Source organism: Lemur catta, chromosome 20, assembly GCF_020740605.2.
Source record: "Lemur catta isolate mLemCat1 chromosome 20, mLemCat1.pri, whole genome shotgun sequence".
Lineage (NCBI taxonomy): Eukaryota > Metazoa > Chordata > Mammalia > Primates > Lemuridae > Lemur > Lemur catta.
Window position 1 is genome coordinate 10,624,707 of NC_059147.1, and position 15,104 is coordinate 10,639,810.

Consider the following 15,104-nt stretch of genomic DNA (forward strand, 5'->3'; position numbering starts at 1 on the left):
CTGTATAAACAAAGCCAAATCTTCAGAAATTCTGTACCACTTCTGTTAACACTTACCCTGCATTCACACAGCTTCTCCTGATGTACTTTGGATCATTCAACTCTAGGGAAGTGAATAGACAGCCCTAATAAGCCTATTTGGAGAGGGTTGTTTATGGGATTACCGAGCTTGGGGAAGGAAACCCACAGCACTCAGATGTGCCTCTAGAATTGCAGGGATGTGTGACACTGTGACAAACTCGGTTACCCCAAGTCATGCAGAATTGACACTTTGTTCAAAAAACTAAATTACAAGGAACATATGCTTCCAGTTTAAAAGACTTCAGTGAGCCCCAAACAATGGCTTAGCTTTCGACTTGAGAGAGAGACAAATATTTTATAACCAAATTACAAGTTTCACTTAAAATATTCTCCCTAACATGATCGCAAACGAACCTGCTGAAGAGGGGGGCAAAAACCTTTATTAGGAAAGGCTTACCCTAAAGTTATTGCCAGCTGCGGTCTCAGTTGACCTGAATTTCTTGAAGTTGTACAATTCATAATACATTCTCTAACGTGCAATATAAGGTAATTAGAGTCATCTGTATTTAACTTTCAGAGGAAAAAATTTCTATTATCTAATCTAACTGATCCCCTGATAGCTTTGATGGAAGTTAAATATTGTAACCTATTGCTTGGCCTTTGGTGAGTGCTAATTATTTTCTGTCAAAGCACATTTTTCCTCATGTAATTCCAAAGCACACAATAGGCCAATCTCTAAAACACAGGCAGCTCAGTAAGCACCGCAGTGGATGTTTTATAACTTTCACCACCACATGCCTGATGGCTACTCGAGGCAGTGCCCGGTTCCAGACGGCCAGATGACGCTTTGATGAGGAAAAGAAAGGTGCATGGTAACCGTCTGTTTATACAGATCATATGGACGAGCCTTTTAGATAGGTCACCAGGATGGGAAACATCAAATGGGGGTGGAGAAGGGGTGGGGAGCAGGATTATGGTTATTTAATACTCTGAGGACACTTTTGCCTCTTGAAATTCTCTTTCAGGTGTTTAGTTTTAAGGAGGTCTGCACAGTGTCAGCTGCTAAGCTCTTTCTTTCCTCCTCCCCTAACACAAAGGACTTGAGAATTCTTGTTTCAGATGCTAGACTACATCAACTTCAACACTGGCTCCAGCTCCTGATTAAATTGTTAGCAGTCAGGGCCAGAAATGCTGAAACCAGACTCCTTTTAAACAGGCCATTTTGGCCATGTTGTCTGATGATTTGGTGTATTAGGAAATTATTGTTAACAAACCAAACGCACTTAACAAAAGACATCCATTCTCAACAGTGGTGCCCTCTCTGTCTTTGGAGGGAAGGGGGCTAGGGGAGAGATTACAGGGGAATTATTTCTTCCTCCCTTTCCTGTTTAATAAGAACCATCATGGGGAAGAAATAAAACATCAAACAGGAGAGCAGAAACCTCTTAGATGTCCCCACACTGATAATCCATTATTTAATAAAATATGCAGACTTGAATGAACATACTTAAACTTGTAATACAAAGATAACTTAAAAATTAATTATTGAAAGTTAAAATTGGAAATCATTTAGTCATTACTGTAGTTAAAACTGTCTGCCATTTACTCTGAGCACACTCTATCAAAAGGGAGATGGTGGATATCACTAGGAATTTTTAAATTATTGTTTAAATGCAAGTTTGAATTTAGAGAGAATACACATATTTGAAAAAGCAGCTTTCTGATATCCAGTGTGAATCAATACTTCCTACCGTCTCCTTTCTTGGAAAATGCGCATCTTCAGCCTTGTTAGGACAAATCTATTTTTATGATAATTATTACTAGTAAAGCTATCAATTAACGTAAATTCTGTTGCACGAAGTCATTTGGAGAATATTATGGCTATCAATAAATGTTCTTGAGTCCTAAGCACATAGAATGTTTAAGCATCAAGTAAGACCCTGAGGCAAAATATAGCATAATCTTCCAAGTCCTCTCCTTCTTGCTTAGAAACAGATGGTAATTCAATAAGTTTTGCAAACTACAAGGATAACTAGAGGATAACTCCAACATTTGGAGGAACTAGTTCCAGTCTTCCACATATCAACTGTTTTTTTTTTTTTTTAAAATAGGATAACATGAAACTCTGTAAGCATCAATTCTGTAAAAGCTGATGATTTAACTTTTCATCAGTCAACAGCTTTCTAACCACAAGTAACTCCATGTGGAAAGAAAGTAGGTTGAAGCAAAAATAATTCCTACTTGGTCAATTCTAAAAATGGGGTTGATAAATAAACGATAGCCATGTGCCACACAACAATGTTTCAGTCAACAGTGGATCACATATACGACAGTCATCCTATCCCATAAGATGATACATATTTTTACTGTACCCTTTCTATGTTTGGATATGTTGAGATACACAAATACTTACCATTGTGTTACGATTGCCTACAGTATTCAGTACGGTAATATGCCGTACATGTTTCTGGCCTAGGAGCACTAGGCTTGATCACATAGCCTAGGCGTGTAGTAGGACACACCATCTAGGTTTGAGTAAGTACACTCTATGATGTTCACGCAACAACAAAATTGCCTGATGTGCATTTCTCAGAACATATCCCTATTGTTAAGTGACATATGATTGTACTTTCAAGTAACCTGCCCCCCATCAGGTGGCATAAGAGTAGTCTATGGATTTCCCAGACATCTGCCCTAACTAAATAGCAATGCTAGTCCTTTAGCATGTTGATTAAAAAGGGTTCTTAAACATCAGGTACTTATATTAATATTACCTAATGCTCAAGATGCAAGCATTTTTGCTAGATGTTACCCACGAGAATAAATAACAGAAACATACAGATGATGTCATGGATCATTACAATGAGTGTCGGTGCCATGGGCAGGAAAGCTAACTTTAGCCGAAAGCATCTTAAACTTGCTTATTTTCCATGGCCCCTCAAACGGGAGGGTTTAGCCAAATATAGCTCTTGTTTGTCCGAGACAACAAACCCCGTTTCATAAGAGAACTGACCTGGCATGCCATTCCCTCCTCAGGTTCTGGCGTGTGGTGAGCGAGGCGAGGATGGCAGTCAGGATTTCATTCCTTTGTTCCACGGGGAGCCCCTCTCTTTTAACTTCATGAAGCACAGCATTTGTCTACAAGAAATGAGCCAAAAAAAGAGAAAGAAAAAGTGAAAAATTAATAATAAAAAAAGCCCATAAGCAAATAAGGACAGTAAATCAATGGCTTTTTTATTACAGTTCCCCTGCTAACAAATCAATACGGTAAATGATGGTCAAAAATGGCCAGCATATATTTTGTATTTAATCAATGTACATGGCACATAAGGTAAACTCTAAAGCTCCATTGCCTTAAGTAACACATCAAGACACTGTGCGTTCTTACTCTAATTTTCTCATCACACCAACAGTTTTTTTTCCTGCGCATTGCCTACCATGAGCTATTATTAGAAATGATTTTCACGTACACTTCACTGTGAGTTGTTTTGCCTTTTTAAAAAAGAGCAGTCTCTGACTTCTGCTCTGTTTCCTGCCACCCAGCTGAGGTTTTCTGCACTGCCTCTCTTATTTGAATCATTACTTTCAATTTCTGCCCGTGCTGGCAATTTTTTGGGGGGGAGGTGAGGAAGATTTACTCATTTTCCTTGCCTGCTGCAAATCAAAATCTTACAACAAAAGAAACAAGAAGTCCAAACATCAGAAAGAACATTTCTCTGAATGAGTATCTCAATGAAAATCTTTAGATTTTATAAATGTTGTTTTTACTTTAAAGTTAGTGTAGCTTCTTTGGAGATTTTATAACCAAGGCAATTGCTAAAAGGAATGAAATTGTTACTTTCTGTGTTCTAGTCACTCAATATATTCCGGATCTAACGGGTGCCAATACGTTTGTTTAAAGAGCACACTCATAATATGATTCTCCTATAACTTGAAATACTACTTCCTTAATCCTCTATAGCATTTTACAGTGCAATATTTAATATCTTCATGACAACCTTGAGAAGAGGTGTAGGGAACATTTGTTGTTTCTGTTGCCTACATCCGCCCCCATCCCCCTTTGTCTGGCAACAGCATCCAGTTCTCCTCTTGGGGAAGTCTTTTTTTATTGTATGTAGTCTCAGAAGGACTGGCAACAAAGGTGTCTTGCCTCCTCTATCAAGAATGTGGGCCAGGCCAACTTAATTCTCTTTTCCAAGACTTTAAACTCTTGAGAGGAAAGACAAAGAAAGAGGAAAAATTTGGAGGCAATTTATCAATTTCCTTAGTTCCTACCATTCATGATTCTCAAAGTATCCCTGGTTTCCTGAACTTTCTGAGTCCAGATCATTCTCTTTTCTTTTGATAGTTTCAGTTAGCTAACATCCTTTCAATAAAGTCTCATTTGATTTAAATTCACTAGAAGCTGTTTCTGTTGCTTATCAAAAACCCTAACTGATACAAACAGACAAAGCAGAAAATAGTATCTACCCTGTGAAGGAGCCAACATAAGCTGATGAGCACTAGCCAGGGAGAGGACCCTCATCTCTGCCTCCTAGGTCCACCATTACACCCACTACGCTAGAAGATATATCCAGTTGGACACTCAATCAGATTCCCATGACAACATTTTCAGCCCTCCAGCACAGAGAGGAATGCTCAGCTTCTTTAGGGAATCCCATGCATGAAATCCAGGATTCAGGAGTTGTAAATTCAAATACTCACTAGGGCCAGGCAAATAACATGAATAAGTTAAGCAGAGGTTACCCAAAGAGAGCACATGCTCTATCTACAAAGGCAGCCACTACTCAATCCAGCCAACTCTGCCATTCAGAAAAGCTGGCTCCATAGTGCCAGATTCATGACATTTCAAAGTAAACAACAAAAAAAAATCTGTTTGTTTGTTTTTTTAAATGTGAAAACTCCTGATTTTGTAAATGTTGGAAACTCATTTTTAAACTTTTAAAAATATCATGTGGGCCAAACAAGAAACACTAATGGGCTGAAAAGAACTCAGGCAGCTGCTAATTTGTGACCTCTCATCTAAATGATGTCTAATTTCAGAGAGGTCTGAGCATCCATGGGTATTCTAACAACAGTACTGCTCCTTGTCTCTGACACCCTACCTCATGTACTCAAAGTTGGAAGGAACATCAAAAAGTCATGTAGTTTATCACTATGCTTATGGGTACATATTATTTTACCAAAATGCAAAAATATGTCAAATAGAAGACAAAGTACATATCTAGATAGCTCCAAAAATATGATGTAAATAAAATTCTTTCCCCCTTCAAATCTATTAAAACATATGTTTTTAGAAAGTCACTTAACTCTTCCTTGCCTTTCACATCACTTAAATTTTATTCAGGGGTCCTTGTTTTCCTTGGACCCTGAACAGCCTCTTGAGGAGAAGAAGGATTTAAAAAAGTAAATTTCACAATGGAAGGGGATGTTGTCTGTTTAGTCAAACACTGTATCCCCATTGCCCACCTAATAACTTTTAATAAATATTTGCCAAATCGGTGAATAAAGAACTTGAAAAGTATTATAAAATAAAAGAGCAATGGAAGACTGTCTTCTTTTAAGGAATTACTATTATATAAGCAATAAACTCACAAGAGATAGTTATGTGATTTACCAAGGAGCTCTTTACAAAAAAAATTCACTTTAAGGTTTGTTCAAATAGTCAGATACCCTAGTTCAGAGTTTCCCAGACTTTGTTCATTCTAGCACATCCTTGTAATTCTTGCCATATTTGTGTATAAGCTACATAAGACAATATTTAATATTTTTCTTTAAATGGATCCATTTTTTAAAATATAACATAAATTTACTTCAAAAGAAAAATGGAAAAACCAGTGGTACTTGTCACAAATGAGAAGTTAATCATAAAAATAAATACATTATAAACAAAGCTGTATTTTGATTTCATTCTAGATAGATGTTATTGCTTGCTGAAGGCTCTGAGCCTGAAGCATGCTCCCTCTTTGTAAAAGAAGATATTGACAAGTGTTGGAGAATGCTAAAGGTGCATTAGATTTAAATGAAGACTTTCGTGACATAATCACACAGATTGAAATGGAGCTGATGAGGGAATCATTTTCTCAGTGTGGCTATGTACAAAGTCCCCAAGCATCCCTAGCGTCACCCTGTGTAACACTCACGGTCCACGTACTACACTGTGGATGCACTGCCCTAATGCAATGGTTTTTAAACACATTGCAGATAAACCTCTTTTCTCCCCAAGTGTATTCTTACATGGAACTCCAATATACACAGCAGACAAAACTCAAGAAGTTCTCTTTGAAGCTGCTATCGAGGACCTAGAAGTCCTCTTTTTACCATGGGACATCTCCTTAAAACGGAATCCAAGAGCATCTAAAATAGCATTCAAGTTCTTAAAAGATTATACATTGCTGGTAAGAATGCAAAACACTGCCATTCTGATAGCTTGGCAGTTTCTTAAAAAGTTAAACACACACTTAGCATATGACCCAGCAATCCCATTTCTAGAGATTTATCTGAAGAAATGAAAACTTACATTCAAACAAAAATATGTTACACAAATGTTTATCAGCAGATGCATTCATAATCCCCCCCAAATTGGAAACAACCTAAATGTTCTTTAGAGGGTAAATGGATAAACACACTGTGGAACATCCACACAACAGAATACTACTTAGCAATAAAAAGGGATTAGCAATTGATATATGCAACCACTTGGATGCATCTCAAAGGCATTATGCTGAGTGAAAGAAGACATTTCTTTGACGTTCTAGAACAGGCAAGACTGCAGGGACAGAGAACATATCAGAAGTTGTTAGAGATTAGGTTGGGCAAGGGGTAGCATGAGGGAATTTTGGGGGATGATAGAACTATTCTAGATCCCGATTGTGGTGGTGGTTACATGAGTTTACACATATGTTAAAACTCATGAAACTGTATGCCAAAAAATGGTCAAATTTGTTGTATGTAAATTTTATAAAATTTAATTTAAAAATTTAATTTCCATCACATTTTTAAAACAAAAAAGAATGCAGAAAACAAATTTCAAGTAAACACATCTAATGAATAAGTAGTAAAAATATAGACAAAAATATATAAATGACAAAAACAAATCTATTATAAATTTTTATTTATTTATTTATAATATTAGAAAAGGAAGGGTGGACTGAGCATTCAGTCTCTAAAATCCAGTATTTCATAAAATTTAGGGTGAAAAGAAGTCATTGCACAAAAGGAAATTTCAGAGTGTCAAAAGAGCATTCTTTTCACAAGGCAATTAACAGTGATATTTTTCTCCTTACAATAATGTCAGCTCCTCAAGGGTTGACTTTACCCACGAAATGTTAATAGGTCATTTTTCCGTTAGTAGTGACATAGAACTGTCTTCAAACAAGCACCAATTTTTAAAGTCTCCTATTACCAAAAACACATTCTTCCTCTCCTCCCCTCCCCTCAAAATACAGGGGGAAAAACTTCACAGGTTTAGGAAACATGCTCTGGAGGCTAAATTTCATTTCATCAGCAACCCTTTTTCAATAGTAATCTATGGAGATGCTGGCCAGATCAGAAAGGACTAAGCACAATCTTTACAGCCCTAGCTATTCAAATCCCAGCTGTCGTATCATAGCTGTTGCTCCTTTCCATAACTGCAAATAGACATGGTAATAGAACCTCCCCACTGGTTCTTGTGAGGATTAGTTGCCTGGTACATATGCTACCATGATGATCATTGTTTCATTCCATCTTCAACTCAGCTAATCTACCTTGTGCTAGGTTGTGCTAGTTTAACAAAGAGATTCCTGAAAGTGTTTATTACGTTACTTATTTATTTTTTTTGAGATGGAGTCTCACTCTATTGCCTGGGCTAGGGTGCTGTGGCGTCAGCCTAGCTCACAGCAACCTCAAACTCCTGGGCTCAAGTGATCCTCCTGCCTCAGCCTCCTGAGTAGCTGGGACTACAGGCATGCGCCACCATACCTGGCTAATTTTTTCTATTTTTAGTAGAAACGGGGTGTTGCTCTTGCTCAGGCTGGTCTCGAACTCCTGACCTCGAGTGATCCTCCCGCCTCAGCCTCTCAGAGTGTTAGAATTACAGGCATAAGCCACCATGCCCAGCCTGTTTATTACTTTAAATGAAAATTTTTAAAGGAAATCAGGCAACCACTACAACAATTACAACCATAAAACTTCCATATGTACCAGACGCCAGAGGCATATTCTTTTGCGCATTGCTAATGGTAGAAAATCTTTATCCTTTGAGGGTGGGTTTTATTTTCAGAATCAGTTCTGATTTTACTTGATCTCTCTCCCTTAGTGGACAATTCTCCTAGGCCACTGCTCAACATGTAGCCTGTCCTTCTTAGTCTGCTATGTAGGTTCCTCATTCTGGAATCCTCAATTGTTATCCCAAGGTTATACCCTCATTCTCCTCTCATCTCTTCTGCTTGTTCTCTCTGTGGGTGATCTCCCCTTCCAATGGCTTTAAGTGTCCCCTGTAGACTAATGACATCTGCACTTCTACCCTTAAGCAGGCCTCTCCACTGAGCTCTGGCCCCCCATATAGCCAACGACTAGCTTAACAACACCACCTCAAATATAACATTTCAACCTTAACCCGTCCACATTGGAACTGATTATTTTTGCTTTCCTTCTGCATTTCTCTATCTAGGTGACAGGCACCACTATCAATGCAACAACCCAACCTAGAGCCCTAGCAATCATGCTTGTCTCCCCGCTTCCCTTTCCTGCACTCTCTACACCTAAACACTAAATCCTGTCATTCCTCTCTCTTCAGTGTGACTCAAAGTTATCCTTTCCCCACTGCTTAGTTCAGACCTCTTTCTCATTTGGACCATGTAATGGCCTCCAAAGTCATCTCTCTCTGTCAATCTCACCCCTTCCATGATTTCCCTGTTTTTAGAGCATTCTTTTAAAAGTACATGTCTGAACATGTTACTTCCTTTAGGTAATTCAGCATTACCTACAGTAGTGGTTTTTAAGCTTTCTTCATGAAGCCCTGGTGCTTCCAAGAAGTATCTCCAAGTCACCAAGGAACCTCCAAAATCCCACCTAAACCAGAGCACTTCTATTTATATATGCTTCAGTTATTGGCATTTGCAAGATACAAAACAATATATATTTTTAAAAGAGCCCAAATTCCTTAGCCTGGCAAAAAACCCTTCTTGATTCAGGTCTTGCTTACTTCTCAAATTTTACCTCCTCCTATCTTCTATTTCATATAAAACTAATCGTAATTGCCTGACAATACATGGTTGTTCTATACTGTACTTTTGCTGAGTTACGTGCCAGTAACTACTCATTCTTCAAGAAACATCTCAAGTCACACCTCCTCTGTGAAGTCTTCCACGTCCTTCCACCAAATTAAATAGAGTCGATCACCCCTTCTTACACACCATGTCACACTTATTCATTCAGATGTTTCCTCCTCCAGAGAGTGAGCTCCATTAGAACAGACAGGGCTCAAATCCATTTCTTAATACTCTCCGAGGTACCTAGTATGGCAGCATGCCATGAAAGTAACTCTTGGTAGATGCTTTTAAATAAATGAAGCCAAATAACATGCTGGAACATGTTTGGTGAATAAGGTGAATGATCAAGCCAGAGAGTATTATTCAAGATCAAAAATAGTATGTGAAACAAGCTTTGGTTTGATATTCCTGAAGACAATTCTAAGAATGAAATTGTAAAAACTATTTTTAAGCAATAGCATCAAGAAAAATATGCCCTCTATCGGTGACTACTAAAAAGGGTAATATTCATTTGGATGGATGTGTCTAAAAATATATCCTCCTAATATGCCAAAGGAAGGAGTCTCACTTTCTCTACTGCAGTGGAGAAAACTACTTTGGACTCTGGCAACACACAGCATACTAAGGATCCCTGAGAATTCTCCCGTGTCTTTAGTTTCTCTTGGCTCAAAACTTTATGGGCAGAAAGCAAAAAATCTACAACTAGAGAGAAAGACAGAGAAAGATTAAAAATTAAAAAGAAAAATCAAAACTCTAAGGAGCCCTGAATTTTGGCTTAAGTTTCACATCTTTCTTGCAAAAATTCTCTCATTTCTGAATTTATTCAACTAAAACTGAGCAATTCATCTAACTCTTATTGGATATACTGTTACATTCAGTGACTTTCAGTATGTCCTAATTGTACCATATCATGAAGAAAGCACATGTGGACATATATGTATTATGTAGAATTTGCTGCATATAAGGTTTTCAGAGAGAAATCACTCTGAGACTTAAAAGGAGAATTATACCATTAACTCTTTACTAACAATTCTATGTAAGTCTTTAATTCTTTTGGTTTCTCTATGATATGGAGTAACAGCTTCAGATTGGCCTGTAACTCCAAAACTCAGACTTAACCTATCCTTCTTACAAACCAGAGAACCTTCTCTAAGGAAACAAGATGGCATTCGACAAATATGGCTGGTAATCCCTCTGCTTAATTCATCAAAAAAATAAAAAATAAAAAAGATTTCTGCTACTGTTCTTGCAATTTCAAAAGGCCAGGGTCCCAGAATTGCATACCTTTCCAAATTTTCCGCCTTCCTCCCCTCCCCCCCACCACCACAGAGGCGATACTGTCATTATGGGAAAAATGCCGCTCCTAACACTTTTTATATCCATAGCTGTCCCATGTTAGGGTTGCATTTCCCCTCTGCACGCACAAATTACAAAGATATGCTCTGACTGATAATGAGGGCTAAAGGTTCAGCTTGTGAAGAAACTTGGTTTAAGATGTTATCGGCTGGGAAAGCTATTTCCTCACGTCAACATTGCCACGGGCTGTCAAAAACCCAACCAGAGCTCCTCTCTTCAAAAGTCCAGGAACACTTTTTTTTTTCTTTCTTTCCGCTTTTTTTTTTTTCCTTGTTTTTTGTTTTTTAAGAAGAAAGGCACAGAACCCACTGAGATAGCCTCAGTCCCATCAAAGAAAGGTCGATCTCAGGTCCTCCTTCATTTACCGATTGTCAGTGTAAGACGGCTCTTTTGTGAGGCCTCTGTAGCTCGATGCTGAGTGATGCCTTCACATTTTCTAAACTGGACTGGGCACCACCAAAGATTTCCAGCATGCTTGGATCCACAGCCCGGCAGAACAAATAAACATTCCTCCCAGCCCTTTTGCCTACCTTATCTCCCTCTCTGGGGGCAGGAGGTTTTGGGGGTGCCAATGTTTACACAATGTTAAAACTTTCTTTCCTCTGTTTCCTGAATTTCAGAAAACACATCCTGGATGACCTCGGCTAAGAGATAACACCAAGTCACCACTGGGTGCCACGTCTACTGGACTACTTAAGGCTGCTGTCTTCCTCCTCCCCTCCCCCACCCTTCATATTCTACTCACCAAGGAAAGCAGGAGATAAGCTCTGTCTTGAAAGGAAGGCACGAAGGCACAAAGTCTCCAAGAGGCTGCCAACAAAGCAGGCTTTTATTCCCACCTAAGGACACACTTGGTTCAGTTCATCTCAAAGCCCCACTTTATTTGAATGAACGTCTCAGCAGAGTCAACTAAATGTACCAGTAAGACATATTTTAGTGGTTTTCCACCACGTACTATCAAGCTAAGGGAGGTCACTGAGAGTAATCGAGAATGTCTGGGGGAGGAAAGTTCAGGGAAAATGTTTCTTTGATCAGTGTCCTCATCTATAAAGGGGTATAGGTAATAGCACCTAACTTACAGAGCTCATGTGAAGAGCAAATGAGATAATCCTTGCAAAGTGCTTGAAACAGTGCTCAGCACATACAAAATGCTAGATAAACGTTAGAAACTGGTATTATTACCATTAGCAGCAGCATGATGTGCAAAAATTTGGGGGAAAAATATTACAGAGGAAAAGATATGGATACTGATTTGCAAAAACCCAAATCCTAAAATACCACAGCCATGACTTTGAATGATTTACTTTTTTTTCCCCAAAGCACGTACGTTATCTCCCATTTTTCTCCTCCTACCAGCAGAGAGATCACACTCCCTCATATGTTTCCCTCAAAGCCATGGAGCCACAGCAGCCTGCCTGGCACAGCATGAACTCTTGGGGACAGTCGTGCAGGTGACCGCTGGAATGTTCAGGCTCCTGGGGGTAAAATGGCCTGTCCCACACGTTTAAGCTGGGACGCTGGGGCAGTGCATGAAAACTAAACCTCAAAGCATGTTCAGATGATGGTGAAAAACAGCCCCATGTGTTTGTCAAGGAAAGCAGGGGTGGGGGGGGGGAAGAAAGAAAGAAAGAAAAAGGAGGAGAAAAAGGTGAAGAGGAAAAAAAAGTGTTGTTTATAGAAGCCAGCTGCTTGGGCCTTGGCGCCAGCAGCCCCCATCCTGCTATTTTACGCCTGCAACCCCGCTGCCCCCCCTGGCACAGGTACAGCTAAATGTTGACTTCAATGCTTCAGAGAGCACTCGACTGATTTTGTACATGATTAATTGCCAAAGACATGGCTGGCCATATGGAACAGAGAAAGCATCAAGTAATTCATACTTCTGTATGTGATCGCTTGGCCCCTGTTGTTTTAATGTACAGGAAAGAGCTAGTACAGCACAGCCCTGGTGTCTTGCCCCTGACAGCCCATTAAGAAATCTCAAAGCACCTAGTCGAAGTTATGCTGTTGGCTTTTCAATAGCAGACTAATAAAACAGAAGCAAAGCTTTCCAACTAGTCTTAAATCTTTCACATACAGAACATTAACTACTGCGGCTAAAACAACGGGCTTCTTATGATAGGAAATGGGATTTGATTTCTAGTTTCTGCATACTTACTGAAAGCCTTTTTTTTGACCTTTATGGGGTTTACAAAATCATTGTTCTTTTCTCCCCTCTGTTTGCAAAGTAGCCAGATAGGTTGGTTTGTTTCAGTAGAGTCTACTCTTTGTCACTATACATGCGGTCTACATAATAAAGCTGATTCATGGAGAGGAAAAAGAAACAGTATAATTATTCTTACCAAGAGAGCCCAGGAATCATTCTAGCTTCTTAAGCATTAGCTTCCTTTAAAAAGAAGAAAACACGAAACCTATACACTGGAGGGAAAAGCCTCACAAACACACTCGCACTCTTACTACCCTCACTCCTTCGCATCACTCTGTGAAATGAATCCATTCAATGGGGGAAAGAATATTAATTTATTTCCCCGTTGTTCTACTGCTGGCTCTGGGTGACACTCCACTCCAGGCAAAAGAGGAAGGTGCCACCTTACATGCAATTCTATCCCAACTTGTGGTCAATTAGCTTTATCTGCTACTAAAATCTTTGCAGATTGTTATTTTCAGTCTGAAGGGGATTTATATTCATTGTACAATGTTTTCCTTTCAAGGATTTTCAAATGACAGCACTAGAAGTTATAATACCATCAGTAGTTTCCTTTGTCAGTTCTGACATGTGTTGGTGGGGATGACTTTGTTGGCACTTTCCATTAGAAAATATTTATATGATACTTTTTGTCTGTGGATTTTTAGGTGTTGAAATTATTCTTGCACCAGAAGGCACCATATATGGGAAATTCCACTTGACTGCCTATTCCTATACCGCTGAAATGAGCTAACACATATAGAGCTTTCCGCCAATGGGAAATTCTCTGCCTCTCCTTCCTCAGAATATGCTGGTGATGAGCAACTCAACTAATAACATCAAGAAACACAGCATAAGCAAGACTCTTAGAAGAAAAAAGGAAACAACAGCACTGAAATTGACTCGATAACATCACAACGAAGACACAACCCAAGATCTCTACAAAGACAAGAAAAGTGTTATCGTTGACCATTATCCATAAAACCATTTTATTTTGTTTTGTATCGTATGCTCTATAAAGCATGATGATAATGTAATGCCCATTTCGCAGATTTTCATTCTCCCATTTCGGGAGGGTGAAATGCCCAAGAGTCATATGTCAGTGGCACAAGCACTAGCATGCTAATTCTTTACCTCTCCAGTTTGCTGTTACTGCAATGGGAGCTCTAATAGGTTATATGTAAAAGTATTATCCCTAATACTTTTATATTATATAAACATATAATAAAAAGTAATATACATAAAAGTATCTTTCTAAAGTCTCATCCATGAAAATAAACTCATCAAAGCTGCAAACTTTCAATAAAGAAAATAAAAAGGTTTAAACTGTAGCCATGGCACATAGAAATACTACCTGGGTATAGAATTAAGTATGGTCCCACCTATAGACTTCACATAATGAATATGAGAATGACAGCTGATTTCTCTCTGATTATTTCAGCAGTGCCTTGCCTTACCTTTGTCTTTTTATCAAAAACTATACACTCTACAAATAAAAGCAAGGACTCTCCCAACCCAACTACAACACACACATGCCCCTGATTCCCAGCCACTTCTGAGAATCTCACTGCACTAATCTGCTCGCTGGCCTAACTGTTAATTGAAGGTGAAGAATGGCTAGCTACACCAAGCACTAAATAATTGAGCCACTAATGATGTTTGGCCGAAAAGTGGCTTAGCATCCTTGGATCCCTGGACAAGTGAAAAGTTGCCCAAGATCTCCATCAGATCAGCTCCTTCTGTCCCCCAAACATCAGCAGCACAAAGGCTGGAGTGGTCTCCCGTGCACACTGGATTATATGAAGTGTAAAACATTGGGGGAAAGGGGAAGGGGGAGAAGGCCTTTGAAAGGGAACGGGAAAAAGAAATCACACTTGCAAGAGGATCCAGCTGACAGCTCGGTCCCTAACAAGTGAGACAAGTGAATATGTTGGAAACACCGTGAATGCAGGAAGAGCGCAGGCCTTTTGTCTGCAGCCCTACAGTGTGTCTTTAACCCAACTGCTGCTTGCATCACTGAACATATGTTTTCTACACAAGAACTGAAGCAGAAAAGGCTCTTTGTTATAATTCACTCCTTTGTATATATCTGCCCTCCCCCACTTCAACCCACTCTCTCTTTCAGTAACATCCAAACTAAAGCCCTAGTGGAAATTGTAACTGTTCAGGAGAGTGAAGCCAGAAGGCCCAGCCGAGGCCTTGCCCCCAGGCCTAGGGAACTGTCCCCCCCACAGGGCAATAAGAACAAGAGCTCCATTTATTTAGTGCTTACTACCTGCCATGCCAACAAGT

The 15,104-nt window shown here is 39.2% G+C and overlaps 1 protein-coding gene across 7 annotated transcripts in view; it reads right to left on the reverse strand.

Moving 5' to 3' along the window:
• The window catches only part of FTO (FTO alpha-ketoglutarate dependent dioxygenase), a 353,884-nt gene that overhangs the window by 154,051 nt on the left and 184,729 nt on the right, over positions 1-15,104 (reverse strand). For all 7 annotated transcript variants that reach the window (XR_006730336.1, XR_006730335.1, XM_045533190.1 and 4 more), the window contains exon 8: positions 3,034-3,158. Coding sequence is in view for 5 of the 7 variants with exons in the window: in XM_045533190.1 (XP_045389146.1) it covers positions 3,034-3,158 (125 nt within the window). In the remaining 2 variants the exon portion in view is untranslated. The remainder of the gene's footprint in view (positions 1-3,033; positions 3,159-15,104) is intronic.